Raw genomic sequence first — 24,326 nt, forward strand, 5'->3', positions numbered from 1 at the left:
GTCGGTTTACTACTGTGCTGGCTAGTTTTATGTCAACCTGACGCAAGCTAGAGTCTTTGGAAAGCTGGAAGCTCAACTGAGAAAATTCTTCTCTCTCTCTCTCTCTCTCTCTCTCTCTCTCTCTCTCTCTCTCTCTCTCTCTCTCTCGGTTTTCAGTTCTGTGAAGAGAAACCATGACCGTGGAAACTGTTTTAATTTTTAATTGGGGTGGCTCATTTAGCGTTTCAGAAGTTCAGTTCATGATCATCACGATGGGGAGCTGGTGGGTGGGGACAGGCAGATGTGCTGGAGCCAAGACTGTTACATCTTGCAGGTGACAGGAAGTCACACTGAGGGAAGTTTGAGCAAGAGAGACCTCAAAGCCCACCCATAGTGACACACTACCTCTAAAAGGGCCACACCTACTAATAGTGCCACTCCTTTGGGGGGACATTTGTAGTAATATGGAGTGGCGACGGGGCTGCGTCCCCAACACCCAGCCGCCTGCCCGCCTAGCTTATGCCCCGAAATAATTACACAGACTCTGTATTCATTTAAACACTGCTTTGGCCCATTCCTATCTAGCCTCTTCTAGGCTAATTCTCACATCCCGATCAACCCATCTCTAATAATCTGTGAGCACCGGTCTTACCGGGAAGATTCTAGCCTAAGTCCATCCTGGGTCGGAGCTTCATCGCGTGCGTCTTCCCTGGAGCAGGTAGCATGGCATCTCTCCTGCGTCTGCTCTGGAGAGGAGAGCTGTCGAGTCTGACCTCACTTCCTCTTCCTCCCAGCGTTTTGTTCTGTCTACTCCTCCCACCTATCTTCTAACCAATGAAAGCCAAGCAGTTTCTTTTAATTTAACCAATGACCTTCCTCCATCAGACATTTTCTTTCAAACCACCACAGCCTCCATAAAATAGGGCTGTAGGCAAGTCTCTAAGTAACACCTTTCTGTGATCTCTGCATCAGCTTCTGCCTCCATGTTCCTGCCCTGTTTGAGTTCTTGCCCTTGCTTCCTTCAATGATGGATTATAGTGTGGAAGTGTAAGCCAAATAAACCCTTTCCTCCCAAGCTGACTTTAACTCATGATATTTAATCCTAGCGATAGTAATCCTAATTAATAGTAATCCTATGCTATCAGGACAGTGGAGTGTTGTCGTGGCAGACCTGACCATGTTTTGGAGAGGATTGTGGAAGGACTTTGGAACTTTGGGCTCGAAAAGCCACTGAGTGTTCAAAGATTGCTGAGCTGCTCCGTGGGAGCGTGGAAGACAAGAATGTTGAGAGAAATACGGAGGATGGAGGCCTGGACTGTGGAGTTCCAAAGGGATGTTTGACACTTAAGGAGTCTGTGGTGGATATTGTATATTTTGAATTAAGTATCTGTGGTCCGGATCAGCTGGGGCTGACGAATCAACTGTGACCAATAAGAGACTGGCATCACTGAAATAATATTGGAACACTAACGCTGGCTACCTGCACTTGAGAAGTTAGGAGGATGAGAAGAGAGCCTATCACTGACGTGAATCAGCACACAGAAGCTGTGCTCCTGAGCTCCTTGGAGCTGTGCTCCAAGGTCGTACCTCACACGAGCAGCTGAACTTCTCACCACGTCTCATCACGATGGTACCAGTTTTGAAACTGTGAAGGAGCCATGGAGAGCAGCCGAGACTTGGCACTGTGGCAGAACAGGAGAAGCCATTGGTGAGGTGCAGCCTTAATTAGCTATGGAAGCCCCAGGATCGAAGAGCTCGTGCAAAGACGTTGAGACTTGGCACAATGAAGAAAGCCCAGAATAGGCTATTGGTGAAAGTGCAGCCCAGTTGCTGCAGGCATTTTGGAGATGTCAATACCGTGGGGCAACTGCCAATAGTAGCAGCAGGTACGGGCTGGAGCTGGCCTGAACTTGGAGACAATCTGTGTGGGCTGCAGAGGGCGGAGTCTGAGAAATTAGTCAAGGCCTTTGGATGAGCCCAGAAGATCATGAGTGGAGCCCAAACCTTGGACACTGAATTATTTACACGGTGAAGTTTGGTTTTGCTTTGTTGCTTGATTTGAATTTTGTTTGTGGCCTAGTTCTTCCCTCTTGAAGTAAGAAAGTATTTAACTTGTTTTTATAGAGCCCACAGTTGAATGACATTTTTTTAAGAGACTGAACTTTTAAAACATCTGAATTTGCAAGATTGTGGAACTTTTTAAGTTTTTAATATATTTTGCATAATATCAATATTAATGTGTGATTAATACAAGAAAGGAAAGGTTGTGGCTTAATAATAATGTGTTTGAGTGTCAAATTGACAAGATATCACAAGCTAGAGTAACCTGAAGAGGGAGCCTCAATTGAGAAAACGCCTCCATCAGATCAGGCTGTAGGCAAGGCACTAGGCTGCATCCCTCCATGGTCTCTGCAGCAACTCCTTCCTCCAGGTTCCTGCCCTGTTTCTGTTCTTGCCCTGACTTCCTTCAGTGATGGACTATAGTGTGGAAGGGTAAGTCAAATAAACCCTTTCCTGCCCAACTTGCCGTTGGTCATGGTGTTTCATCAAAGCAAAAGTAACCCTAACTAGGAGAGCTACTGACTGAGCGACATATCAGGAAAGAATGACAGGGTCTTCAGTTCTAGGGGGATGGGAAATTTGGGGTGAGTGCTATGCTAGATGAGTGGGAAAGATTGTAACTCTCCAAAGGACCCAGCTCATGGGAAAGGGGTCAAAAATATTTACGATCAGGACTGTAAAAACCACTGCTTGACACCAAATTGGCAGGCAAGCCATTCTTGCCTTTGTCTACAATAACACCCAGTTCCACAGGATAAAATAAAAACTGTCTTACTTCCCCTAGCCTCTTGAATTTGTTAGTATATAGCAAGGGTCTCGTTTCTCACAGGGAGGAACGTGAGAAGAAGATAAAGAGTGATAAATCAGGACACCCTGGCTGGCCGGATGCTCAGCTCAGCACACGCGCGGACACACCCCAACACTGTGGAAGAAGTGACCATTTCTGATCAGTGTGACTGCTTCAACACTTCTTTGAAAACTGCTGTGGCACCTCTCTCTGCTTCTGTCTCCCCCCACCCCTGCATTTACCTCTTCTGTATGAGTCAGTTAATCCTGTCCCTGAAACTGCACGAACACTTACAACAGGACTGAGAAAAATGGGTGAAGGCCGGGCATGGCAGCGCACGCCTGTGATCCCAGCACCTGGGAGCCACATTAAATAAACAAACACGAATGAGTGAAAGACAAACCGGCCCTGGGGTTGCTCAGAAGCTGAAAGGAGATGGTATTATCCTTAGAGCCAATTCTCAGCTGCTTTTCTTTACTCTGATAACCAGCATTTGGGGTTGAAGAAGAAGTAGGAAAAGAGAGCAGAGGTGAGCAGCGCAGAGGCGACCCCAGGCGGGGCGGGGGCGTGTCCATCACGTGGAAGTGGCGTGGTGGCGTAGGGGCCGAGCTGCGCAGGCGCGGAGAGCTCCGGGTCCCTCGGCCCCCGTCGCTGAGCTCCAGCGGAGGAGAAGGCGGGCGGGAGACACCTATGTCCACTGGCACAGCTCAGCGAGGCCCGTGACGTCCACGGAGGTGGGGTCCTCGGGGCTCAGGTGAGGATCCAGGCAAGCCCGAGACCGTGGAGAGTGGTGCGGACGGAGAGAGGATGCGGCTCCACCTTCTCCTGGGGCTGCTCTCCAAGGTGCCCTCCGCCCACCCCAGAGATGTGGGGACAGACTCCACGCTTGGGGCCAAGATACCCGGTCCCGAACTGGCACTGGTGGTACCAACTGGGTGTCTGAATTGTTGGGCCAGAGGACTGAGAAACTCTTGTCCAACCTCGCCGGCGGGAGTTCTGGAGGCTGCCGGGGGATGGCAGTGGCTGTCCTGTCTCTGTTTGGGTGCCCTTTGAGGAAGGAAGTCTCAGAGGCACCTGTTCCCCCGTCTCTTCCAAAGGTTACCAACCTTTGACTTAGAAAGCCCAGTTGTAAATTTCAAAGTACAGCTGAGGTGTGGTGAAGAGATGAGCAGAGCACATGGCAGCCCATCCTCTGGGTTTTTAGACGGTGAAGCAGTTGGTGGAAATGGCCTAAGGGAGAGCAAGGAAAGTTAAGGTGCACCCTGGCAGGTATGCGGAGGCACATACCCAGAGTCCTGCTGGCACCGTGCCTCCTATCTGTCTTCAAAGCCCTCTTACCTAGATATCAGCTTAATTCGGGGTTTTATTTTTATTTCAACATTTTTTCCCCCTTGGAGCCTAGTCGATGATCTATTTGAATAGAAAACAATCGCTTAGGTTTTATTTTGAAAAGTGTTGTCATGGAACCTGCTTAAAGTGTCTTATATACTCCTGTTTTAGCCCAGCCCTGGAGACAAAATTGGGGTTCACACTGCACACCCTGATTCCTCAGAAGATATTCATCAGAAAATAGTCTGTTTCGTATATTTGGGGTAGTCGTTGACTAATCCTGAAATGAGTAAGAATTAAGCATCTCTGGCAGTCTTTGTAAAGAGCTTATAGCATCTTCCATGTCTTTAATCCTGATTCGTCTCTGTAGAAGGTGATTCAGGAATTGTTCCCATTTTACTGAAGCAAAACAGTGCCTGGTCCAGGTTCGTACAACATGGAGGAATTGGACCTAGGTGTGTGTTCTTGGTCTGGCCTTTCCAGTAGTCTCCTTCCTCATAAGGGAAGCCATTTGCCCTGTGTGTTGTTCCTGAAAGGGTTCAAAACACTCATATTCTCTCTCTCTCTCTCTCTCTCTCTCTCTCTCTCTCTCTCTCTCTCTCTCTCTTCCCTTTCTCCTTCCCTCCCTCCCCCACCCTCTTTCTTTTCTTCTTCCAGACAAGGTCTTATTATATGGGTCAGGGCGCCTTTTAATTTTATAGAAGCTGTCTTTGAATTTGTAGTGCCCCTCTCTCAGCCTGCTGGGTGCTGGCATTGCTATCTTGGTTTCTAATGATCGTCCTAAACTGTGTAGCACCAGAAGGTTTGCTTTGCTTAGGCCCGGAATCCTATGGCTCATGCCCGGGCTTTGTTAGTATCTCAGGTTAAAGGTAACTCTCTAGCCAATTGCTAATTGGCTGTCTGCCTCTGCAATGTTAAGAGTTTGTTTGGACAGAGGTTTGTGTGGCAGGAACTGTACAAGGTACTGTAGAAGGAGCCCTGCTCACCTTTGCACTCAGTGGCCTCTGCCAAGGGAGATTGCAACTGAGTATTGCCCTTTGCCTTTGGCACCACCAGTTGGCACAGCCAGTGCAAAAGGCAGTGTCGAGGAGCCATAGTTAAGTCAGAGTATGTGCTGTGGAGAAGGACTCCCCCAGACCTAGAACTTTCACCTAGCAAGCAGACTTGCAGCGACATAGCTGGAGAAGTTGTGCCATGTTCGGTATGTATTTTGCCCTACTAGGACAGTGAGTGGATCCAAACCCTGGAAAAGATAAAGACAATAAGACAATGCACTCCTTATGATAGTCCTACAGAATGACCTCCCTCAACTTTTCTGACCTCATCAGTAATCCTCCTGCCTCAGCCTCTTGAGTGCTAGGATTACAGACATGTGCCATCACTGCACTCAACTTGTTTCCCAGAAGATCCTGAGGTGGTGAGGGATAAAATGGCCTCTCAGGACCAGACTGGGAGTTAGGACTTGTTTGCTGGACCCCAGTGCAATTTGGAGGCTTGCCCTCATCTTCCTGTCCATATACATGCAACGTGAGAGAGCAGGTCTTCTAAGCCTAGGCAGGAGGCTGAAAAGTCAGCTGAATGGCCAGATCTTTTTTGGGGGGAGGGGGGGGTGGAATCATTTCTGAGCGGAAAAGCTATACCCCTTACTCTTCGCTGTACCTGTGCCTCAGTTTCCAAGTTGCTGACAGTATTATCTTTTTCTCCTCTCCGTGGCTGTTTATGGTTCCGACCCTAGTATCTCAGTGGAGGGCTGGGATAGAGCCAGGCATTCACCCCAGTGAACAGAGCTGAAAGTTGAAGGTTTTGGCAAATAAATGACAGCTCACTGCAGGTTGCCAATTCCAGAAGGTGGTTGTGAAGGCTCTCCTGTTGCTCCCTGTGTTTTTGCCCTGCTAAGCTGGCATTTATGATGGCATCTAGAAATAGCATGGCCTTGTTACTGTGTATAGGAAAAAATGCAGACCTGCTTCTAAGCAGAGAATGGGCAGTATGATCCTAAAGAAAACATTTGGCATTGGTTTGTAAACTGCTTGCCAGGGATTAGGCCTGGGAGAGACTGGGATTCTCTCCAACACCAGGCCTCATCCAGGAGTCTTGCTCTCAGCTTGCCTAAGGCCAGTGATCCAGTTTCAGCACTAGCTGCACTTGACTCCGATGCATGTGCACACTCTTTGAGCTTTAGGGCCCTGGTTCGTGGCTGGGTGTGTGGAACCTTAGGAATCCAAAGCAGAATAAGCTGGCTCAGATTGAGAGTTGGGAGACCCAGACCTGAGCCCCAGCATTGGCACTGATGCCCTTCTTACCCATGTGGCTTTGGGCTAGTCTGCTCCTCGTTTATTCAGTAAAGGGGTTGCTAAAGTAGAACTTTAACAGCAGAGGACGGTGGAGGAGAGGAGAGCTGGGAAACATCCTTCCAGTCTGTTCATTGAGAGCCTGAGGCAAGGAAACCACTGCCTCTTCTTTCCCTGCTCCTTCCCTCTCTTTCCTTTCTTCATTCTCCTGGGTCTGCCTCAGGCCAGCTTTTTCTGAGGTGGGAAGAGTCCCTGGGTGAGGCTGGGCAGGGCAGTGTTCTCTTGATGTTTAGGCTGTCTTGCTGTCCCTACACGTTTCAGACGTGAGTTAACCCACCCAGTGCTGACGCTCTGTTTTGTTAAGACTTTTATCGGCTCCTGCCCAGAGGCAGCTCTTTGAACCAGCAGGAGAAAGTGAGAATGTGCTCACACAGCAGGCACTGGGTAGCGCTGGGTGCCCTCAAGGCTCTCCCTGTAGAAGTAGTCATTGGTGCTGCAGAGTCTGGCTGTGAGAGTGGGGACAGAGGATTTCTAGTTTCTTCTGTCTGTTCAGTGACTATACTCGGGCTCTGATGTGTCCGCTCCCCCTGCCAGTGAGCAGCAGAGCTGGGACTCGTTGCACGATCAGTTCCAAGCGTGAGTGTCTTCTCTAAAGCCAGGTTAGCAGTGTGCAGAATTACCTTCCACACAGAGGCGAAATTGGGCAGCAACAGGCTAGCTCCAACTCTGCTCCACTGTGAAACTTCAGAAGTAAAATTCAGATCCCTTCATTACAAATTTGATAAATTATGCGTACCTTCCATTGCCTGTATTACATGTAGCAGAGCCTTGGTAAGCACTGTTGGTGTAATAGTGATGATCTCCCCGTGTCCTCTACGGGGAAGTCAGACAGATAACCGAAACACAACACATGAAGCCCATTTTTCACAGTGCGCAGGGGTGTGCATATGTTAACACATGTGTGGGCCCTGTAACCAGATAGAGCATTCAGTTGGCAATGCTTTTAGGGAAGGGTTTTAGCAGAATGTATTGTTGATGCTGGGTTTTACCAGCAGGTAGGCATGCTTCTAGTTGGTATGCAGGGCGAGGGAATTCTCGGTAAAGGAATGACATGAACAGTAAAGAGTGTGATCTTGCAAGCAGGGTAGTGTGGCGAGGGTGCTAGAGGAGCCAGGGATGAGACCAGAATGGTGGGCTGAAGTTAGACCCTGTCAGCTCTGGGGAGATGCTCACAGTAAGAGAAGCTGAAATGGAAGTAGGGATTGATAAGATCACTCTGGCTAGGGACTGGAGAGACGGCTCAGGAGTTCAGAGCACTGACTGGGCCTCCAGACTCTCTGGGTTTGTGTTCCAGCACCTACCTGGCAACTCACAACCATCTGAAACTCCAGTCCCAGGGGATCTGAAGCCCTCTACTAGCCTCACTGGCGCTAGGCAGGTCTGCACACGGTACACAGAGATACACGCAGGCCAAACACCCTTACACATAAGTAAAATAATAAATAAGAAAGACTACTCTGGCTACAGCATAGAAAGTGACGTGTGAAGAACCAAAGTAAAGGCTGCCCAAGTTCGTCCGCTTCTGAGCAGTTCAGAGTAATGGGGGTTTGGGCTTAGGCTGTAGCCGTGAGGTCGGAAGAGGCTAACAGACCCATGAGAGATAGACAGAACTCTGACTGGTAACGTGTAGGCAGTGAGAGCCAAAGAAAGGAAAATTGACGTTCGGTTTCTGGCTTGAGCAGCTGTCTGGATACCTGGGTCATTGAGTCAGGAGCCCTAGGAGAGAAATCAATAGTGGACAGAGGTCAGTTTTGGATTTACTGTGACAGATCCGTATAAACCTCCTACCTGGAAACTTTGAGTCAGTAACAGGAATGGGAAGTCTGAGGCATTGCCAAGCTAGTGAGTGAGGTGCTGGCCTTAGATGAGGTCACCCAGGAAGGGTGTAGGGGTTCTGTAAATGGCAGAGAAAGGGGAAAAGAGAGGTGATGGATAGATACCAAGGCTCCTTGGTTGTCCAGTTGACTTCCTGGATGTAGACTTAAGTGGGCACAGAGCAGGCCACACAAAGAACCATGGACCAAAGGACCTGTCTCTTTGATGCTGTGACTTTGCCATGTGGCCTGTGTTAAGAGCCGGACTGAGAGTGCACCCATAGCAGAGGGGGAGTCTGCTGGCCCTTGGGAAATGTTACAGTCTGCATGACTGCAAATGACTCAAATCTCTGCTCAGTTTTTTGAAGGGCTAGGGGGCCTTGGCAGCTGGCCACTTCGATGTTTTCTGGAGATTAACCATTGGCAGCTGAAGGAGCCCTAGGGTTTCTGTGTGGCCCAGTCGTGCTTGTGGAGTGGCTAAGCTTAGGGGCCTAGGCAAGCCTCCAAAGCCCCACCTCCAACTCTCCCTGTGCCTGCTCACCCTGCCTGCACACCCTGTGGGCCAGAACCGCTTGTCAGCAGAAGCAGAGGTGTGGACGCCGCAGATGGTAAGTACAGCTCCAGGTTTAGCCTGCTGATCGGTGGATATAGGGGAGGGGGGCAGTCAAGCTGGATAAAGCCTGAATGGGCAGTGGGCCAAGGCGGGGTTAGGTTAATGAAGAGCAGGAATGTTGGGGCTCCAGAGAGAGCTGTTTGTGTTGGTATCAGAGAATCTCCCTGTGCTCTGAGGAGCTGTAGCACACCTTCCCTTCGGAGTTGAGAAGATGGGCCTGGGAAAGATGGCCGCATTTGGCATGGGGAATCCAGCTGGGTTTCCTCTACCAACTCTCAAGCGTCTCCAGACCCGAGCTGCCACTCTGAGCTCTGACAGCTGCTGTTTATTTGCCATCTTATCCAGCTTCACCTTCTGGGAGACAAGGGGATCAGATAAACCCCACCCTAGGGAGCTGAGTCTTGGAGCTGTGGGGCTAGCCCTTCTGTAAACAATCTGCCAGTTGTCATTTAGAGAGAGACTGGCCCCCTCCTTAAGAAAGAGACAGAGTGGGAAAAAGAGAAGGGACAGCTGGTGTATGGTAAATTTCCTTTAGACCAGACATAGTGACACTGTATTTGATGGCTGAAGGCGATAAACTGCCTGTTTGAAATTTTCCTGGAGATGGAGGTTCATGCCCTTGACCCCCACAGACCTACTTCCAAATGTGTGGAGAGAGTCCAGGTGTGGCTGCAGGGAACAGCTGTGGCGCAGCTTCTCCTGTTTGCTACAGATGGCAGTATTGCTACCTGCTGGCCCTGTGACAGCAAGGAAATTCCTGGACTCAGAACCTTAGTGTCGGCCCCTGCAGAAAGAATATTCTTTGCTACACAAGACAGTTGGGAGAATGAACTTGAGCCAAGTATGTCAAGTGACGCTCAGAGAATTCAGGATTACTGGCCTCCCTGCTTCTGCGCTCAGTGGGCTTGGAGGCACACGTGGAAAAGCACCGACTGTTCCATCTAGATATGAAAAATCTCTCCCTGTGAGAGTGGGATTAACTTAGTCAGGGACTAAGTCTGTGCAGCAGGTTGTCGCGGTATCGGTTCCAAGGCTTGCCGGGGAGAGAGGGTACTTTAAGGTACGGAAGCTAGGTACTTCTCCGTGCTTATCATCAGCAGAAGAGCCGCAGCTGGGGTGGGAGCAGCTTGAGCCAGGTCACAGAGAAGTCCGCCTCCCCAGGGTACTGCTGATAAAGAGCAGAGCCTGTGTGGGTACTCTCCCCAGAGGAGTGGATCACAGTAGGCGAGGGCCTAAGGGAAGAAAACATCATGCCTGGCGTAGCTTTGATGCCCACATCTTGAATCCAAGTTGAGGTAGGGAAAGAGGGGAGTCTCTGGGGCATGATCAATTCCTGCAGGGGAGAGTTGAGTCTGTTCGGTGGCTGATTCCTATCCTATCCTTGACCTATGCCCAGTGATCTAAGCACACAGCATGAAAAGAGGTCTTAGGGAGGCCTGGGAATAAATGAGATCCTAGATGGCATGAGAGTCCCATGGAAACACAGGTGCTTTAGGTGACTTTCAGCAGGTGGGCTGGGTTGCTGCTATAGGGGTGGCGGCTTCTGGGTTTCCTCTCCCCTCTGGGAGTCAGTCTTCCATGCTAGGCTCAATCATTCCTGGCCCAGCCAAACTTTCACACTGTGAACTGTGTCCCACACCAATTCCAAAGCCGCTCCCTCTGTTTCTGTGGCTGCCCAGATTGGCTCTCTTCCTTGTGGCCCCACAACCCAAGTGTTCTTACTCAGCCAAGCTGCCTAACCTTCCTACCGACTTTCCCGTTACTCTGTGAACTGAGCCTATGTCTTCTTAAGGATCATGTGTCATACTTAGTTCTCCCAAACTGCCATTTAATCAACCGGTCGGTACTATATAAATTATGAAAATAAGTGTTCAGTCTAGTTCAATTCCCTAGATGTGATCACTGAGCAAACAAGCCAAATGTTTGCCATTGGATGGTAGGGAAATGTAGCCTGGGGGCCTCCAAGAGTTCAATAGGGTTGTGTTAATAGGAGAGGGGGTCCCTGGACTCCCCAAATGCACTGCTGGGTTCCAGGAGTCCATTTGTAGGGTAGATGTAAGATGGCCTGTGCCTCCTCTTACAGAAATGCTTAGCACATCTGTGCACAAGACGACAGCACTCGTGTGCCCCTGCGTTATGTATACTGGCTTGTAATCCAAAACGGCTGTAAAAGGCATAAGAGCACCAGCATTTTTCCAGGCTGTGTGGATGCTCCTGTATATAGCAGGTGTCTGGGAGCTGTGATTCCCTCCCAATTGTTCTGCGAACTATAATCCAGTAATGTGTAACTTTGCCAAAAAAAAATTGGAAGCAGGCCTGTGGAACATTCTTTCCGGCTTTGCCCAAGGACTTGATTGTACATAAGTCATGTTCATCACTCAACTGTATTGAATTCATTTCAGCACTTGTCTGTGGTGAGCCATTGACCATAGACCACACTTTGTGTGGTTCTAAGGAAGCCTTCCCTCCCAGTTGAAATCCCTTGCATCGGCGATACAGTGGCAGCCACCACTCCTTCCAACACCCACACTGGCCTCCTCTGCTTTCCCTTTTCCCAAGTGTATCAGTACCAGGTTCCTCTTTTTTTTTTTTTAAGGTCATATTTATTTGGCCGTTCCTTGCCTGGAGTTCTCTTTCAATTAATTAATTGGTTGATTTAATTTTAATGGTACTGAGGATTAAACCTAGGACCTTGTTCGTGTTAGACAAGTTTTCTACCAAGAGCTAGTCCCATCATCTTTTTACTTTGAGACAGCGACTCAATAAATTTCCCAGGACGACCATGACCTTGATAGTGTTCCCCTGTCTCATCCTGCTGAAGAGCTGAGGTACAGGCCTGCGCCACTAGACCTGGCCTCTCTTTTATTTCATAACTCAAATTTGAACTTTTGAGGCTGGCTTCAGTACTGGTCTGGTCTACCTTTTCCTTCCCAAAGTCCCCACCATGGCTCACTCTGCCCTCCTTAAAGACCCTTCTCATTGCAGAGATGTGGATTTCCCAACCTTCACTTGGTCTTTGAGAAATTTCTGGGCCAAAACTTGCAGGGTAGAATAAGTGTTTTGGGGGTAATTACTGTCCCTGTCCTGTCTCCAGTCATCCAAGCATACAGAGTCAAGCTGGGAGAAGAACGTGGGGAAGTATCGGGGTGAGGGAGAACTTAGGGTGGCGTGAGAGCCAGCAGAAACGCTGGGGCTACAGGGAGTTGTCAGGAGAAGGCAGGCTGGATGGACTACTGCTGTTTCGGGATGGGATGTGCAGTCTGGTTTTTCTTTGGCCCGCCAGCTCATGAACAACAACATGGAGACTTACTATTAGTTATGAAAGCTTGGCCTTAGTTTAGGCTTGTCCCACTAGCTCTTATAACTTAAATTTGACCTGCCTTTATTAATCTATGTTTTATCATGTGGCTTTTCACCTTTCTTTCATTCGGTATGTCCAACTCCTTCCACGTCTCCTTGGTGACGCCTCTGTGCCTTGATCACCTCCTACTTCTTCTCTCTCTGCCCAGAAGTCCCACCTGTACCTCCTGCCCTAATAGCTATCGGCCGTTCAGCTCTTTATTAAACCAATCACAGCAATTTATCTTCACCCAGTGTACCAATATCCTACAACAGGGATGATTCTGGATTTGCCACCCAGAGACAAAAGGATACCCTGCTGCAGAGAGCCTCACTAGTGAGGTAACCAGGCCCCAGCTGGGAATAAGGCTAGATTCCATAGGGTCCCCTTCTCTGTGCATACACCTCTGACTCAGCCTCCTCTGAAAAATTCTGCTCCTTCTGATGTGACACAGACCCTACTCCCTGCTCTCCCATTCATTCAGCAGATATCCCTGCAGTTTTGTTCTCATGTGTGTGCATGGGGGCAGGGCTGTGGGAAGGGTGCCCTCTTAGATACCCGTGTTTTTACCAGTGGCCATCTCCAGGTGGTAGGCTTCAGGGAGTGTTGACTTTCTCGTCAGCTGTGGTTTTATGCACTGGTGCAGCTGAAACTGTTTTTTGTTTTGTTTTCAATGGAAGCCTGTTTCATTCCTATAATGAGTGAGAAAGCTATTCTCAGCTGGGAGAAATTGACTGAGATTAACTGTCTACCCTGAGTGAGGCCCTGCTGGGCAGTGGCTGGGGCTTTGATGAGTAGAATGTCGCCCTTGTTTCTCGGAGATTTCTTAAACTCAAGAGGAAGACGGGGCAACAAAACAGGAATCCTCTGATCGCAGATGAGAAAGCTGTCCCTACCCAGAGGGGTGACAGCTGAGTCACTTACTACCCGTGCTGTGAAAGAGAATGAGGCTTGGTGAGGAGAGGACTATGGGACAGGCTCAGTGCGGCAGAGGCGCAAGAGAGGCTCCTAGAAGGCTGTCATTTCTCTAATTACTCCTGACGCCTGAGTGAGTGAGCTTCTTGGGGCACAAACCGGCACGTGTCTGTGCTTTTCCCACGCTCTCACAATGGGGCTGAGACAAGCAGCTGAGCGGTTCTGACCAGTCTCGTGTTTCCCTGCTTCAGCCCCTCCTCCCCTGGGCCCCTGGCCCGTTGCCCACTGGAGTCTTGGGCAGGCGGTCAGATTCCAGCTGTCCTGTGGGAACAGTAACATCTTCCTTCTTCTCAATCTCCAGACATGTCTTTCCTCCAGGACGCAAGTTTCTTCACCATGGGCATGTGGTCCATTGGTGCGGGAGCCCTGGGGGCCGCTGCTCTGGCAGTACTCCTGGCCAACACGGATATGTTTCTGTCCAAGCCCCGGAAAGCAGAGCTGGAATATCTGGAAGACATAGATCTGAAAACGCTGGGGAAAGGTAAGGAGTGACTGCCAGCCTCGGTACTTTTCCAGGGTGCTGGGATGCATGTTTAACCTCTTTAGTTTCCTTCCTAAAATCATTCCTTTTTCTTAAAGCAATATTAGAGGAAAATCTAATAACAGTTTTTAAATTACCAATCGTTATACCACCCTAACACAGTCATTTTTACTTTGCTGTATTCCTTTCTATGCTTACATATAGTCGCATAAATGTAATCTGGGTATTATTGTCTAATTTATCTTTTTCTTATCAAAGTCATTTTTCACTCTCTATTACTGTTGCCTTAACTGCGATGATAAATTGCTCTGTAATATTTAGTAATATTTTACCATCACTTAATAAGCCAGAGAATATTCTGAGGAATTCCAAGTCTTCTGATAATGTCATAAAGAATAAAATAAAATGAATAGGGTTGTCTGAGTTGAATGAGCTCAAGAAACACTGCTTATCCAGTTCTGTGTTCCTGATGCTTGATACTGGGTTTGCTGCATAGTAAGGATTTGTACATTGTAAGTGGGGGATCTGGGGAGCCACTGGTACTTCATGGTTATCCTGTGATGAAGCTGCAGACAGGGCCCTCTGTACCCGTCCTTAGGGGCCCACCTGGAATTCATGGCAAGAGCTGTGAGCCTCACTCCGTCACGCTAGCTCTACCCCTGCCAGGTGCATTCCACACAGAGCTAAGGCTTCAGTCATGTCCATTTGTGGCAGGAATTTCTTGGTACACCTGAGGGCTCACTGTTGGGTGGTCCATTGTCTAGTACCCCCAGAGAGAAGCCATCATCATTCCCCCAGTTGGGAATGGCCTCGGGAGGCAGGAGCGTGGAGGTTCTTACCCAGGCAGGCAACCTTAGGACAGTGCAGAGAGACTCCTGTAAGCTTTGTTCAGTCTCCAAAACCTCATGTGACGGCAGCCTCCCTCTCCCTGTTTTTGTTCACACTGCATTTCACAGGTACTGGGGTACCTCTGGAGAATACTAGAACAATTAAGACTCATCCTTAATGAGTCCTCACTAACTCTCCCAAGCATCTCCTTGTTGGGTGTCCTCCACTTTATTCTGTTTACAGTAGTGCAAGCGTTGGAGCTAACATGTTTAGACCAATTTAAATTTTAAAAATGTTGATTTTGCTGGGAGATCATGGCTCACACTTTTGTTCGTAGCACTTAGGAGGCAGAGGCAGGCTGATCTCAAAGTTCCAGGAAAGCTGGATCAACACAGAAAAACCCTGTCTTGAAAAATTATAAAAAATAAAGACAACAATTTTTTAAATATTGTTCATTTCTTTTAATACACATTTAAGGGTACTTTTGGGAGGGATATCAAAATATAAAACTTAGTTTGGGCCCCACAGAATTATTAGTGTCCAATGCTGCTAACCGTAAGTGGAATTTGCCAATTTTGCTAGAAATTAGTGCAATTTGGATGTTCTAGTGGAACACTGAATTTTGTGGGAGAGGGATCTTTGGAGTGTATGATGGGGTCCTTAAGCCTTATTAGTGTTCTTTGGGAAGGTGAGTCCTCCCTCTCTGTGCTTGCTTTCTTCTCTTAGGTGTGGAGTACTCGTCCTGGCCCCCTCTAGGCTGGGTTCTGGCCTGAGCTTGGCTCCGTGTGGTTCAGGAGCATCTAGGCCTCCTAGGCAGGCCTAGGAGGAGTTTGTAACTCTCCTTCTTCTCCTTCAGAATCAAGGACATTCAAAGCAAAGGAGCTATGGGAGAAGAATGGGGCTGTAATTATGGCTGTGCGAAGGCCGGGCTGTTTCCTCTGTCGAGCGGTGAGTGCCTTTGAGGATCTCTTGGAAAGGAAGCATCTGACAGTGGGGTCTGGAGTATTTCCAGCCAAGACCAAAGGGCTTATGTGTGCTTCTGAGCCTTCTGTCAGTTCTGGATGCTTCTGTTATTTGCTCTATGCATTTGTTTTGACATTTGCTCTGTTTTTTGTTTTTTGTTTTTCCCTAACAACTCTGTATATCCTGGTGGGGTTAGTAACAAGTCTGCTTTCTTTGTCCTTCAGACCTTTTGCCCAGTATGGTAGCAGCCATGTCCTGCCCCACCTTTTCATTAGATCTAGAAGAGCAATAGGAGCAAATTCTGAGTTCCTATTGGTCAGCATAGATGCACAATTGTCGAAATAATGGTCTGGAGAGCTGAGAAAATTGAATAGGGTTCTCTTGCCCTTCAAACCACTTGGCTCCTCCCCGTCAGGGTCATCACTCTCATTTCTCTGGAAGCCTGGCCCACCACTAAAAGATTTCTTTCTGTTGCGTATGTGTGGTACAGAATCCACGGATGCTGCTGAGTACACAGCCTTTGCAGCTCCTTACCTGCCAGGCCCCTCTTTTCCAGTTTTTTTAAGACAGGTTCTCGTGTGGCCCAGACTGACTCCACTTGCAAGGTAGCCCTTGAATTTCTGGTCTTCCCATCTCCACCTCCCGAGTGCTGGGATTTCAGACATGTACCACCATGTCCAATTTCCTGTGATGCTTGGATTGAACCCAGGGCTTCGTGCATGCAAGACAAGCACTCTACCAACTGAGCCACATCCCAGCCTGTGCAGGGCTTCTCAAGGGCATCTTAGCAATGCAACCTGTTGTCACCATTGTCATTCTACACAGGACAGTGGTACAGAGGTTGCCACAAAGCCAAGCTGCCCGCTTATCGTGTGCTCACTTACTGCTGCTGTAGCAAAATGCCACACATCTGGTGGCTTTCACAGCAGTTAGCTTACAGGCTGGAGGTCAGAATTCCCAAATGGAATCTGGTTGCATTCCCCTGGAAACTGCAGTGGATGTCCATTTCCTTGCCGTTTCCACTCTTCCAGAGCCCACCACTTTTCTTCGCTTGTGATTTCTCCCTGTGTTTCTAAAGTCAGCAACTGCTGCTCACCCATTGTCGCCTCACATCCCTAAATACTAACTTTCTGTCCCTCCTCCATCCAAGACCCCAGTGATGGCCTTGGCCCCATCCAGTTAGCATAGGGCCTTCCTCATTTAAGGCCAGGTGATCGCCAAGCTGTTTCCTGTCAGTCTCAGTCCCCCGGCCATGTGACAGGTCACAGGCATTCAGAGCTGGCCATCTTTACGGGTTCATTATTTTCTTTCATCTTGGAGGTGGAGGATAAACTCGGAGCTCTTGATTCCCATTCTGAGATGCCTCCAAACACCAGCGGAGATGCTGTTCTGACATGATCTGTTGAAGTCAGTGACACAGAGAGAAGTCCCAGGAGCCACAGCTCTTGGTCACTACAGCCAGTTTTCCTGTTTTCTGCTCTGTGCCCTGGAGCAGCATTCAGTGGAAACTTACAATGTCCAGAAAGCTGGGTGGATAGGAACTAGTGACTCAACAGACACATGGGCAGGAGTTACAGGACTCTATTTCCTCTCAAGGGCTTTATATGGTGACATACCCAGAGGAAATAGCCCAGGAAAAGCAGTGAACCTCATTTCCAACAGGTGGTCTTCAACCATATCAGAAACAACAGCCCCTCTCTTCTGCTCCAGTCAAAATTTGCTACTCAGTAGAGTTCTTGATGAAATTATGTTATAATCAATCCTGTTTTGTCTAGCTATGTTTCTCTTATTCTAGGAAACATAGTTGCTTTCATGTTACATTGTATTTGTATCTGAGGTGGGCCAGCTACATTTAAAAGAACTTCCTGATGATTCTTTAATTACAGCATCTTATGTGAAAAAGGAAGTGGTTCTTCAGGTTAAAGCTTTTCCATGATTTATGCGGTATTGTTTATTCTTCCAGAACATGGTTCATGAGGGTAAAGATGTGTGTACCAATTCAACTCTGCCACATCTTCCCATTGTCCATCTTCAGCTCTTCCTGCCATTCATTCAGGACATTCGAACATCCAGCCACGTTCTGGCAGTGAGACATACTTAGGAATCCGAGTGATAATGCATGATGATGACATGAAGGCTTAGCACAAATGAAAAACCACATACACACATACACAGAGAGAGAGAGAAGGCAGAGAACATGCTTGAGACATAGGGACAGGTCCAGGAGACCTTTCTAGAACGAAGATACGTTTCCAGTAGGTTAGATTAGAGCTGGAAAGAGAAGGAGATATCTAGGAGGGAATGGAGGGGGTCGCCTTGCATTGAAGCTTGGAGGCCACAGTCGCATGGCCTTCACACATATGTCTGATGGACCCTTGGGCTAGTATACAAGGTAGGAAAACTTGTCCTGACTGAGCATAAAGGACATGTTTGGGACAGCCACTGTTCCAGAGACTCCCTGGGCATATTTTGCTTTCCCACTTTGAGAAGATAAGAAGCCTGGGCTGGGAGTCCACCTGAAACCCTGTCCTGAGGCCTGGTGTCTAACACGTGATGGGCTACAAGACCTGACTTGTCTCTGGGATTTTTGTCATCTTTCTTCCTCTGCTCAGTGTCAGCCATGCCCTGCCCAGTGGTTTGCTTTTGTTGTTGTTGTTGTTTTGTTTGTTTGTTTATTAGTTTTAACATCACCTCTCCAAGTGCTCATGTCCCTGAACTGTCTTCCATAGGAGGCAGCAGACCTGTCCTCCCTGAAGCCCCAGTTGGATGAACTAGGTGTCCCTCTCTATGCTGTGGTGAAGGAGCAGGTTAAGGCAGAAGTGAAGGACTTCCAGCCTTACTTCAAAGGGGAAATCTTCCTGGATGAAAAGGTGAGTGTGTGTGACTGGAGAGAAACCTCAGTGTGTAAAAGACCTTCCTCTTCTTCCAAAGGCCCCTCATTCAGTTTCCAGCACCACAGCCTGCAAAGCCAGCTCCCGGGGGTCCAGTGCCCTCTTCTGGCCTCTGTGAACACTGCACACACACACACACAAATGCATGTATAAACACAGTTAGAAATAAAATGCAGAAAGACAGAGTATGTTACAGGCTTGTGGGCCCTAGGCTGGGAGGTATGGCACTTATCTGGGAGAGGTCGCTGGCCTGGGACTGGAGGAGGGCCTTCCCCTTCTGTTTGCCTGAGCTGGCAGGGTCCCCAAGCTCTCAGAGCACAGCGCAGGCAAACTCAGGAAGGTTGTTGGCTGTTATTTCTAAGGCTTTCTTTTTAATTGACCCAGGAGGGTGGAAATAGCAGCAAACTCCAGCCCCTTGGCATGAACCCCTGCCCCTTAATTTATGCAGTTGTGCCTCCCTTCTCTTCCCCTGCACAATGTTGTAAGGAGAGAGATGGTGGGGGCAGAGTTGTTTCCCTATATTGGAGCTACCTTGAGACCTGAAGTTGACCTCAGTGGTATAGTGCTTCACAGACAAATGCAAGGCTCCATGTTCTATCCCTGCATCATAAAAATAACATAAAGTTTGGGTTTTTATTTTTTTTTAAAAAAAAGGCTTTTTTTCTTCTTTTCTTTTTTCTCTTTTTTCTTTTTTCCTTAAATCAGAGCTGGCAAATTTTTATTTCCCTAGGCAGTTTAGTATGTCCCTGGGTGGAGTGATGTGTTAGACAGGCTCTGGGGTTTTTGGCATCCTTCCTAGGGATGAACAACATACAGACTGCTCACACAAGATCTTCTCGCTCCCTAGAAAAAATTCTACGGTCCAGAGAGGAGGAAGATGATGTTCATGGGCCTCATCCGTTTGGGTGTGTGGTACAACTCCTTCCGGGCCTGGAATGGAGGCTTCTCTGGAAACCTAGAAGGCGAAGGCTTCATCCTCGGAGGGGTTTTTGTGATAGGACCTGGAAAACAGGTAGGATCTGTGTTTGCGGAAGATCTGTGGAATTGAGGCCAGATCCAGAGAGGGGCAGGCATTGGGTGTGGGGTCTTCATGTCTAGAGTTGCCCATCCTTTCTCCCAGCTCTTGTCGCTGGTCACACGTCTACCGTACGCTGGCCTCTCACACACTTTACAGTCAGGCTAGGAGACAGTCCTGCTGCTCACGCTGTAGGAGGCGACCTTGACTGAGAGGAAGTAAGCAGCTATACCGAAGTGCGTTGTCCAGCGCGGCACTGCGGGGACCTGAGCCCAGGTTTTCTCATTTCAAGTTGTGTTTCTGTTCTCAGCCAGATATCTCACTTTTATTCTATTTGTGAATATACTCAGTTGGGATGTTCCCAAACCATCAAGGATGAATAAAGAGAAAAGCAGAGAGGAGAAGGGATAGATAAAAGCAGTCTGGCTGAGCGGTGGCAGTGCATGCCTTTAATCCCAGCACTTGGGAGGCAGGCAGTTCTCTGTGAGTTTGAGGCCAGTCTGATCTACAGAGCTAGTGCCAGGACAGACTCCAAAGCTACACAGAAAAATCCTATCTTGAAAAACAACAAATAAACAAACAAAAGCAACCTGATGAGGAAGGGTGGCAAGGAGGTATGAGAGAGACCACTGTGTTTTTCCTGTGGAGATCTTGGCACCAGGGCTGTGCCTAGAGAGAGAACCTATTCCTCTATGGATAGGGTGTTAGGAGTCCTGGTAGTGAGGACCCAGAATCAATGTGGGGACCCTGAGGAAGAGAAGGGGAAGGAGAGATGAGGTCCCTGGAAGCCTGGGAGGCAGGTGGACACTCCACATTGGGCCTTGGGGCTTCCAGTGCACTATATAGCAGGCATGGGTCACAGAAGGAAGACCTGGTTATGACATGCACATGTGTATGGAGTGGTTGGATCTTTGGTGTTTTGTTTCTGTAGAAAAGCAGCCTTAGTCTGCATTGTTGGACCTCACAATATAAGAGAAATAAGAACGAGAACCAAAATCTTTGACTGTTACTCTTTATTTCTAATCTTTTAAAAGTGGCATTGGTAATTGTTCTTACTTACTCATGTTAGAATTTAGTATTAAATGGTGTCGAATTTGGCATAGTTCTGTCTGTTGATTTCTAGTAAACATACCAAGTGTCTTAATGGTAACGGCTGCAAAGCACCTGCCTGTCATGTCTTCCCTATGACCAGTCTAGGATGTTAGCTTTTCTCGTTTCCATCTCCATGTAAGAAAGTGGTCCTAGAGAGAGCCAGCAAGTCAGCCAGAGGCACTGCTGGTAAGCAGCACAGGAAAAACTAAACCCAGGAATACAGAAGGATACCGCCTACAGATTGTCTACAATTGTCCTCAGCTGTGGTCCTCAGTGACCTGGCCCACATGACCCTCCAAGGTGCCCGCCCTGCCCACTCTGGGCCCTGTGGGGTTTCATTGTCTTCCCTCTGCCTCCTGTGGTGGCCCCTAGGGCAGGGCTTGGCACAGCTGCTAGCCTTTTCTTGCCTGGTGATGACTCACTTGGTACTCATGGCTGGGCTCACACATTCCTGGTATCCTTAGGTGGGGTGTTGGTTCTCTGTGGAGTTTCTGGAAAGGTAGAAGGTGAACTGGGATGGCGGGCGTCAGGACTCACCTGGGTTCCTAGTGGAGGCTGTTGCCTCCCTGTTATGTCAAGTGCCTCTAGGTATGAATTTTTTTAAATAATAATTTGTGATTCCTACTTTAAAGAAATGCATATACCAGAGAGATTCCAAAAAGAACAAGCTAGTGGAAGGTGGAGCCTTCCTGTCAGCTGACAGCAGTGGTTTTGCTTCCCGCGCCATTATATATTCTTCCCTGAATTTTCACTGCCTGCATTTGGCTTATTGAGCAAGTAATTGCAGTTTCATCATTCACTTCCCAATAGTCAACACAGCAGGATGGGGTTTTAATTATTGTTTATTTATTTGTGTGTGTGTGCACACGCACGCGCGTGTGTGTTTACAGCAATGTGCATGCACAATGCGTGTGTGGAAGTCAAAGGACAACTCTCAGGAGTCAGTTCTCTCCTCCCTTCCTAAGATCCAGGGTCTAAACTCAGGTTATTAGCCCTGTATATTGCAAGTGCCTCTACTGGACAAGCCTTCTTCTGAACCCAACTTCTTTTTTGCTTTTTGCTTTGTTTTTGTTGTTATTGTTTTTATAATGATAGAACACCTTACAGATCATTTTAAATGTAAGGCTAGTGTCCAGATACATTTAGTTAGAGAACTCTGACAATTCCTGATATCATTTTACTACTTCAGAGAAACTGGGATGTCCTATGTCCTATGTCCTATGTGATATTGTGTTTCCTTCACAGTATTGGAAGTGTGACCCCAGTTTGGTTTCTTTTCTCTTTTTTGTGGTTGTTTTGTTTTGTTTTTGTTTTTCGGGACAGGGATCCTCTATGTAGCTTGTTACCTATCCTGAAATCATTCTGTAGAGCAGGCTGGCTTCTGACTCACAGAGATCCGCCTGCCTCTGCCTCCCAAGTGCTGGGATTAAAGGTGTGCGCCACTACCACCCAGCTGTGACCCCAGTTTCTTAAGAGGATTAAAGGGGTCTGCTATCTCAGATGGTCATTTAGCACCCATCAATGTGGACTCTGAGCTATACTTTTTAGGATATTTATGTTTTCATTCTCTTCTCTCCCCGGGTGATAGACTTTTATCTGCCTGTCATCCAGGAAGTCTTCCACCCATCCTGGCTTCCTGTGTCCCAAATACTGGGGTGTAGATCCTTCAGTCCCCTTCCTCAGAAGCCTGGCCTCCTCAAGGGCAGGTGTGGGTTTCATTCAGTGCTGGGCTCTCGGCTGCCCAATCACGGGGCTTGATGGACAGCAGAAGTTCAGAGCCCGCATCAAAACTGCACGTACTGGCTTTGGGGGAGCCTAGGCAGTTTGGGTGCTCACCTTACTAGACCTGGATGGAGGTGGGTGGTCCTTGGACTTCCCACAGGTCAGGGAACCCTGATTGCTCTTCGAGCTGATGAGGGAGGGGAACTTGATCGGGGGAGGGGGAGGGAAATGGGAGGCGGTGGCTGGGAGGAGGCAGAAATCTTTAATAAATAAATAAAATAAAATAAAAATAAAAAAATAAAAAAAAAAGAAAACTGACATCCCTTCCCGTTTCTGCTGTAGGGAGTCCTTCTTGAGCACCGAGAAAAAGAGTTTGGAGACAAAGTGAACCCATTCTCTGTTCTGGAAGCTGTAAAGAAGATCAAGCCACAGAATCCAGCCTCAGGGGAAAGCTGATCATGTACAACATCTGACTGGGGGAGAACAGGACCTTCACGCGTCTTCACTGAATGAGCTGTGCTTCCAAGAGCTAGGAGCTGCTGTACCACATTCACTAGGGATTGGTGGTATATTAGTATCGGCTTCTGTGTAGGCCCAGAGTAGGTCCCAGAGAAAAGTGAAAATCTAGCAGATCGGTCATAGTTTATTTGAGAAAAGATCTAGAAAATCCAAGGCTTAAAGTTGACTGTTCCACCTCCTTTCAAATGATATAGCCTGATTGCTAGTATTTGAAGTGAATTTTATTATCATATATAAGAAAAAAATCTAAAATCTAAGAAAAGTGGGACTAAGAAACAGCTCAGTGGTAGAACATTTACCTAACACGCACAAGGCCCTTGGGTTGGATACACACACACACACACACACACACACACACACACACACACACATCTAAGAAAAGTTGGTGATTAACTTGACAATTAGAGAATATAAGGCTTTTTGTTCGTTGTGTTTTCTGTTAACAGCTTGTTATGTAATGCCAATGGACCACATACAGCAACTGCTGTGTTCCTGGATAGTTTGATAAAAATAAATTACAAAGTGAAATTTCTTGTGGTCTTCTCTTCTGAACTCAGAAATTTGTTTCAGTGGACAAAGCTGTCACCTTTGGCTCTAATAAAGCATGCATCAGAAATCTCCTTTGTACACAAGTTTTTCTTTTCTTTGTTCCTCTTGCTTCAGTTTCATGTTCTGGTCTTACAGACACTAGGCACAACAGCTAGCAAGTCACAGATTTTTTATTGATAAGTAACAAAAAAAGTGTCACCATATTGTTGGCTAACAGTGAAAACCCAGTATTCTCCTGGGAGGGAGTAAGGAAAGGCAGCTCACGTGACTGTGACCTAATGGGGTTAAAAATGGTCAGAAAGATGCATCCCCTCATGCCTGTTAGTAGTTATGCTGTCTTCTCGGGAGGAATGATCTCAGCATTGAAATTTGACAACTCCCTTCATATTGTTCTTATGGCCTAATCTGGTAAACCAGAAAAAGAAGGACATCCTGAAGATGAAATATAACTCACCCATTTGCTGAGTTTGAATTTTGTCTCAGAAGTATAAGGTCAGAGCCCGGCAGTGGTGGCATATGCCTTTAATCCCGGCACTCGGAGGTAAAGGCAAGCAGATCTCGGTGATTTCAAGGCCAGCCTAGTCTACAGATTGTCCCAGGACAACCAGGGCTACACAGAGAAACCCTGTCTTGAAGCAAACAAACCAAAAGAAGTATAAAGTCAGCAGAGCCCCCAAGGAGAGTCTTCCTGCCTTCCTCCACTAAGACACCAAGTAGTCCAGTGGCAGAGAGGTGGGTGTGGGAGTCAGAGGAGGACCAGGCTAGAATCTGCCCTCTAGGAAAATAGGGGAGCAGACAGGCCAGCAGTCAAGCCAGGAAAGGAGGCAAGGTGGGACTGAGTATGCAGATGGAATGAGGGGGATGGTGTAGGACCAAGATCAAACAGGGGTCTGACTTTGGGTGGGGATATGGCTACATGGATGGTGCACAGCCCATGCTGTCCATGATTCTGTAGTCTGAGGCAACGTCCTTCCAGTTCCTGCGTGAGTTGATATGACTTCTTTCCCAGAAGCTGTA

General features: G+C 47.9%; 1 protein-coding gene across 4 annotated transcripts; it reads left to right on the forward strand.

Moving 5' to 3' along the window:
* Nucleotides 1-3,421: 3,421 nt before the first annotated feature.
* Prxl2a (peroxiredoxin like 2A) lies at nt 3,422-23,377 on the forward strand. 4 transcript variants are annotated; one of them, XM_075988667.1, is made up of 7 exons: nt 3,452-3,581; nt 8,680-8,929; nt 13,568-13,730; nt 15,415-15,506; nt 18,251-18,391; nt 19,260-19,424; nt 22,584-23,377. In XM_075988667.1, the coding sequence occupies exons 2-7, from the start codon at nt 8,927-8,929 to the stop codon at nt 22,695-22,697; spliced, it is 678 nt and encodes a 225-aa protein (XP_075844782.1). In that variant the 5' UTR covers nt 3,452-3,581; nt 8,680-8,926; the 3' UTR covers nt 22,698-23,377. The 4 variants fall into 4 exon arrangements, with proteins under 4 accessions (XP_075844783.1, XP_075844779.1, XP_075844782.1 ...); XM_075988666.1 differs by having other exon boundaries at nt 3,465-3,581; nt 13,551-13,730; XM_075988668.1 differs by lacking the exon at nt 8,680-8,929 and having other exon boundaries at nt 3,422-3,581.
* The last annotated feature ends 949 nt before the right edge of the window (nt 23,378-24,326 follow it).

The sequence above is a fragment of the Microtus pennsylvanicus genome, chromosome 10, assembly GCF_037038515.1.
Source record: "Microtus pennsylvanicus isolate mMicPen1 chromosome 10, mMicPen1.hap1, whole genome shotgun sequence".
Classification (NCBI taxonomy): Eukaryota; Metazoa; Chordata; class Mammalia; order Rodentia; family Cricetidae; genus Microtus; species Microtus pennsylvanicus.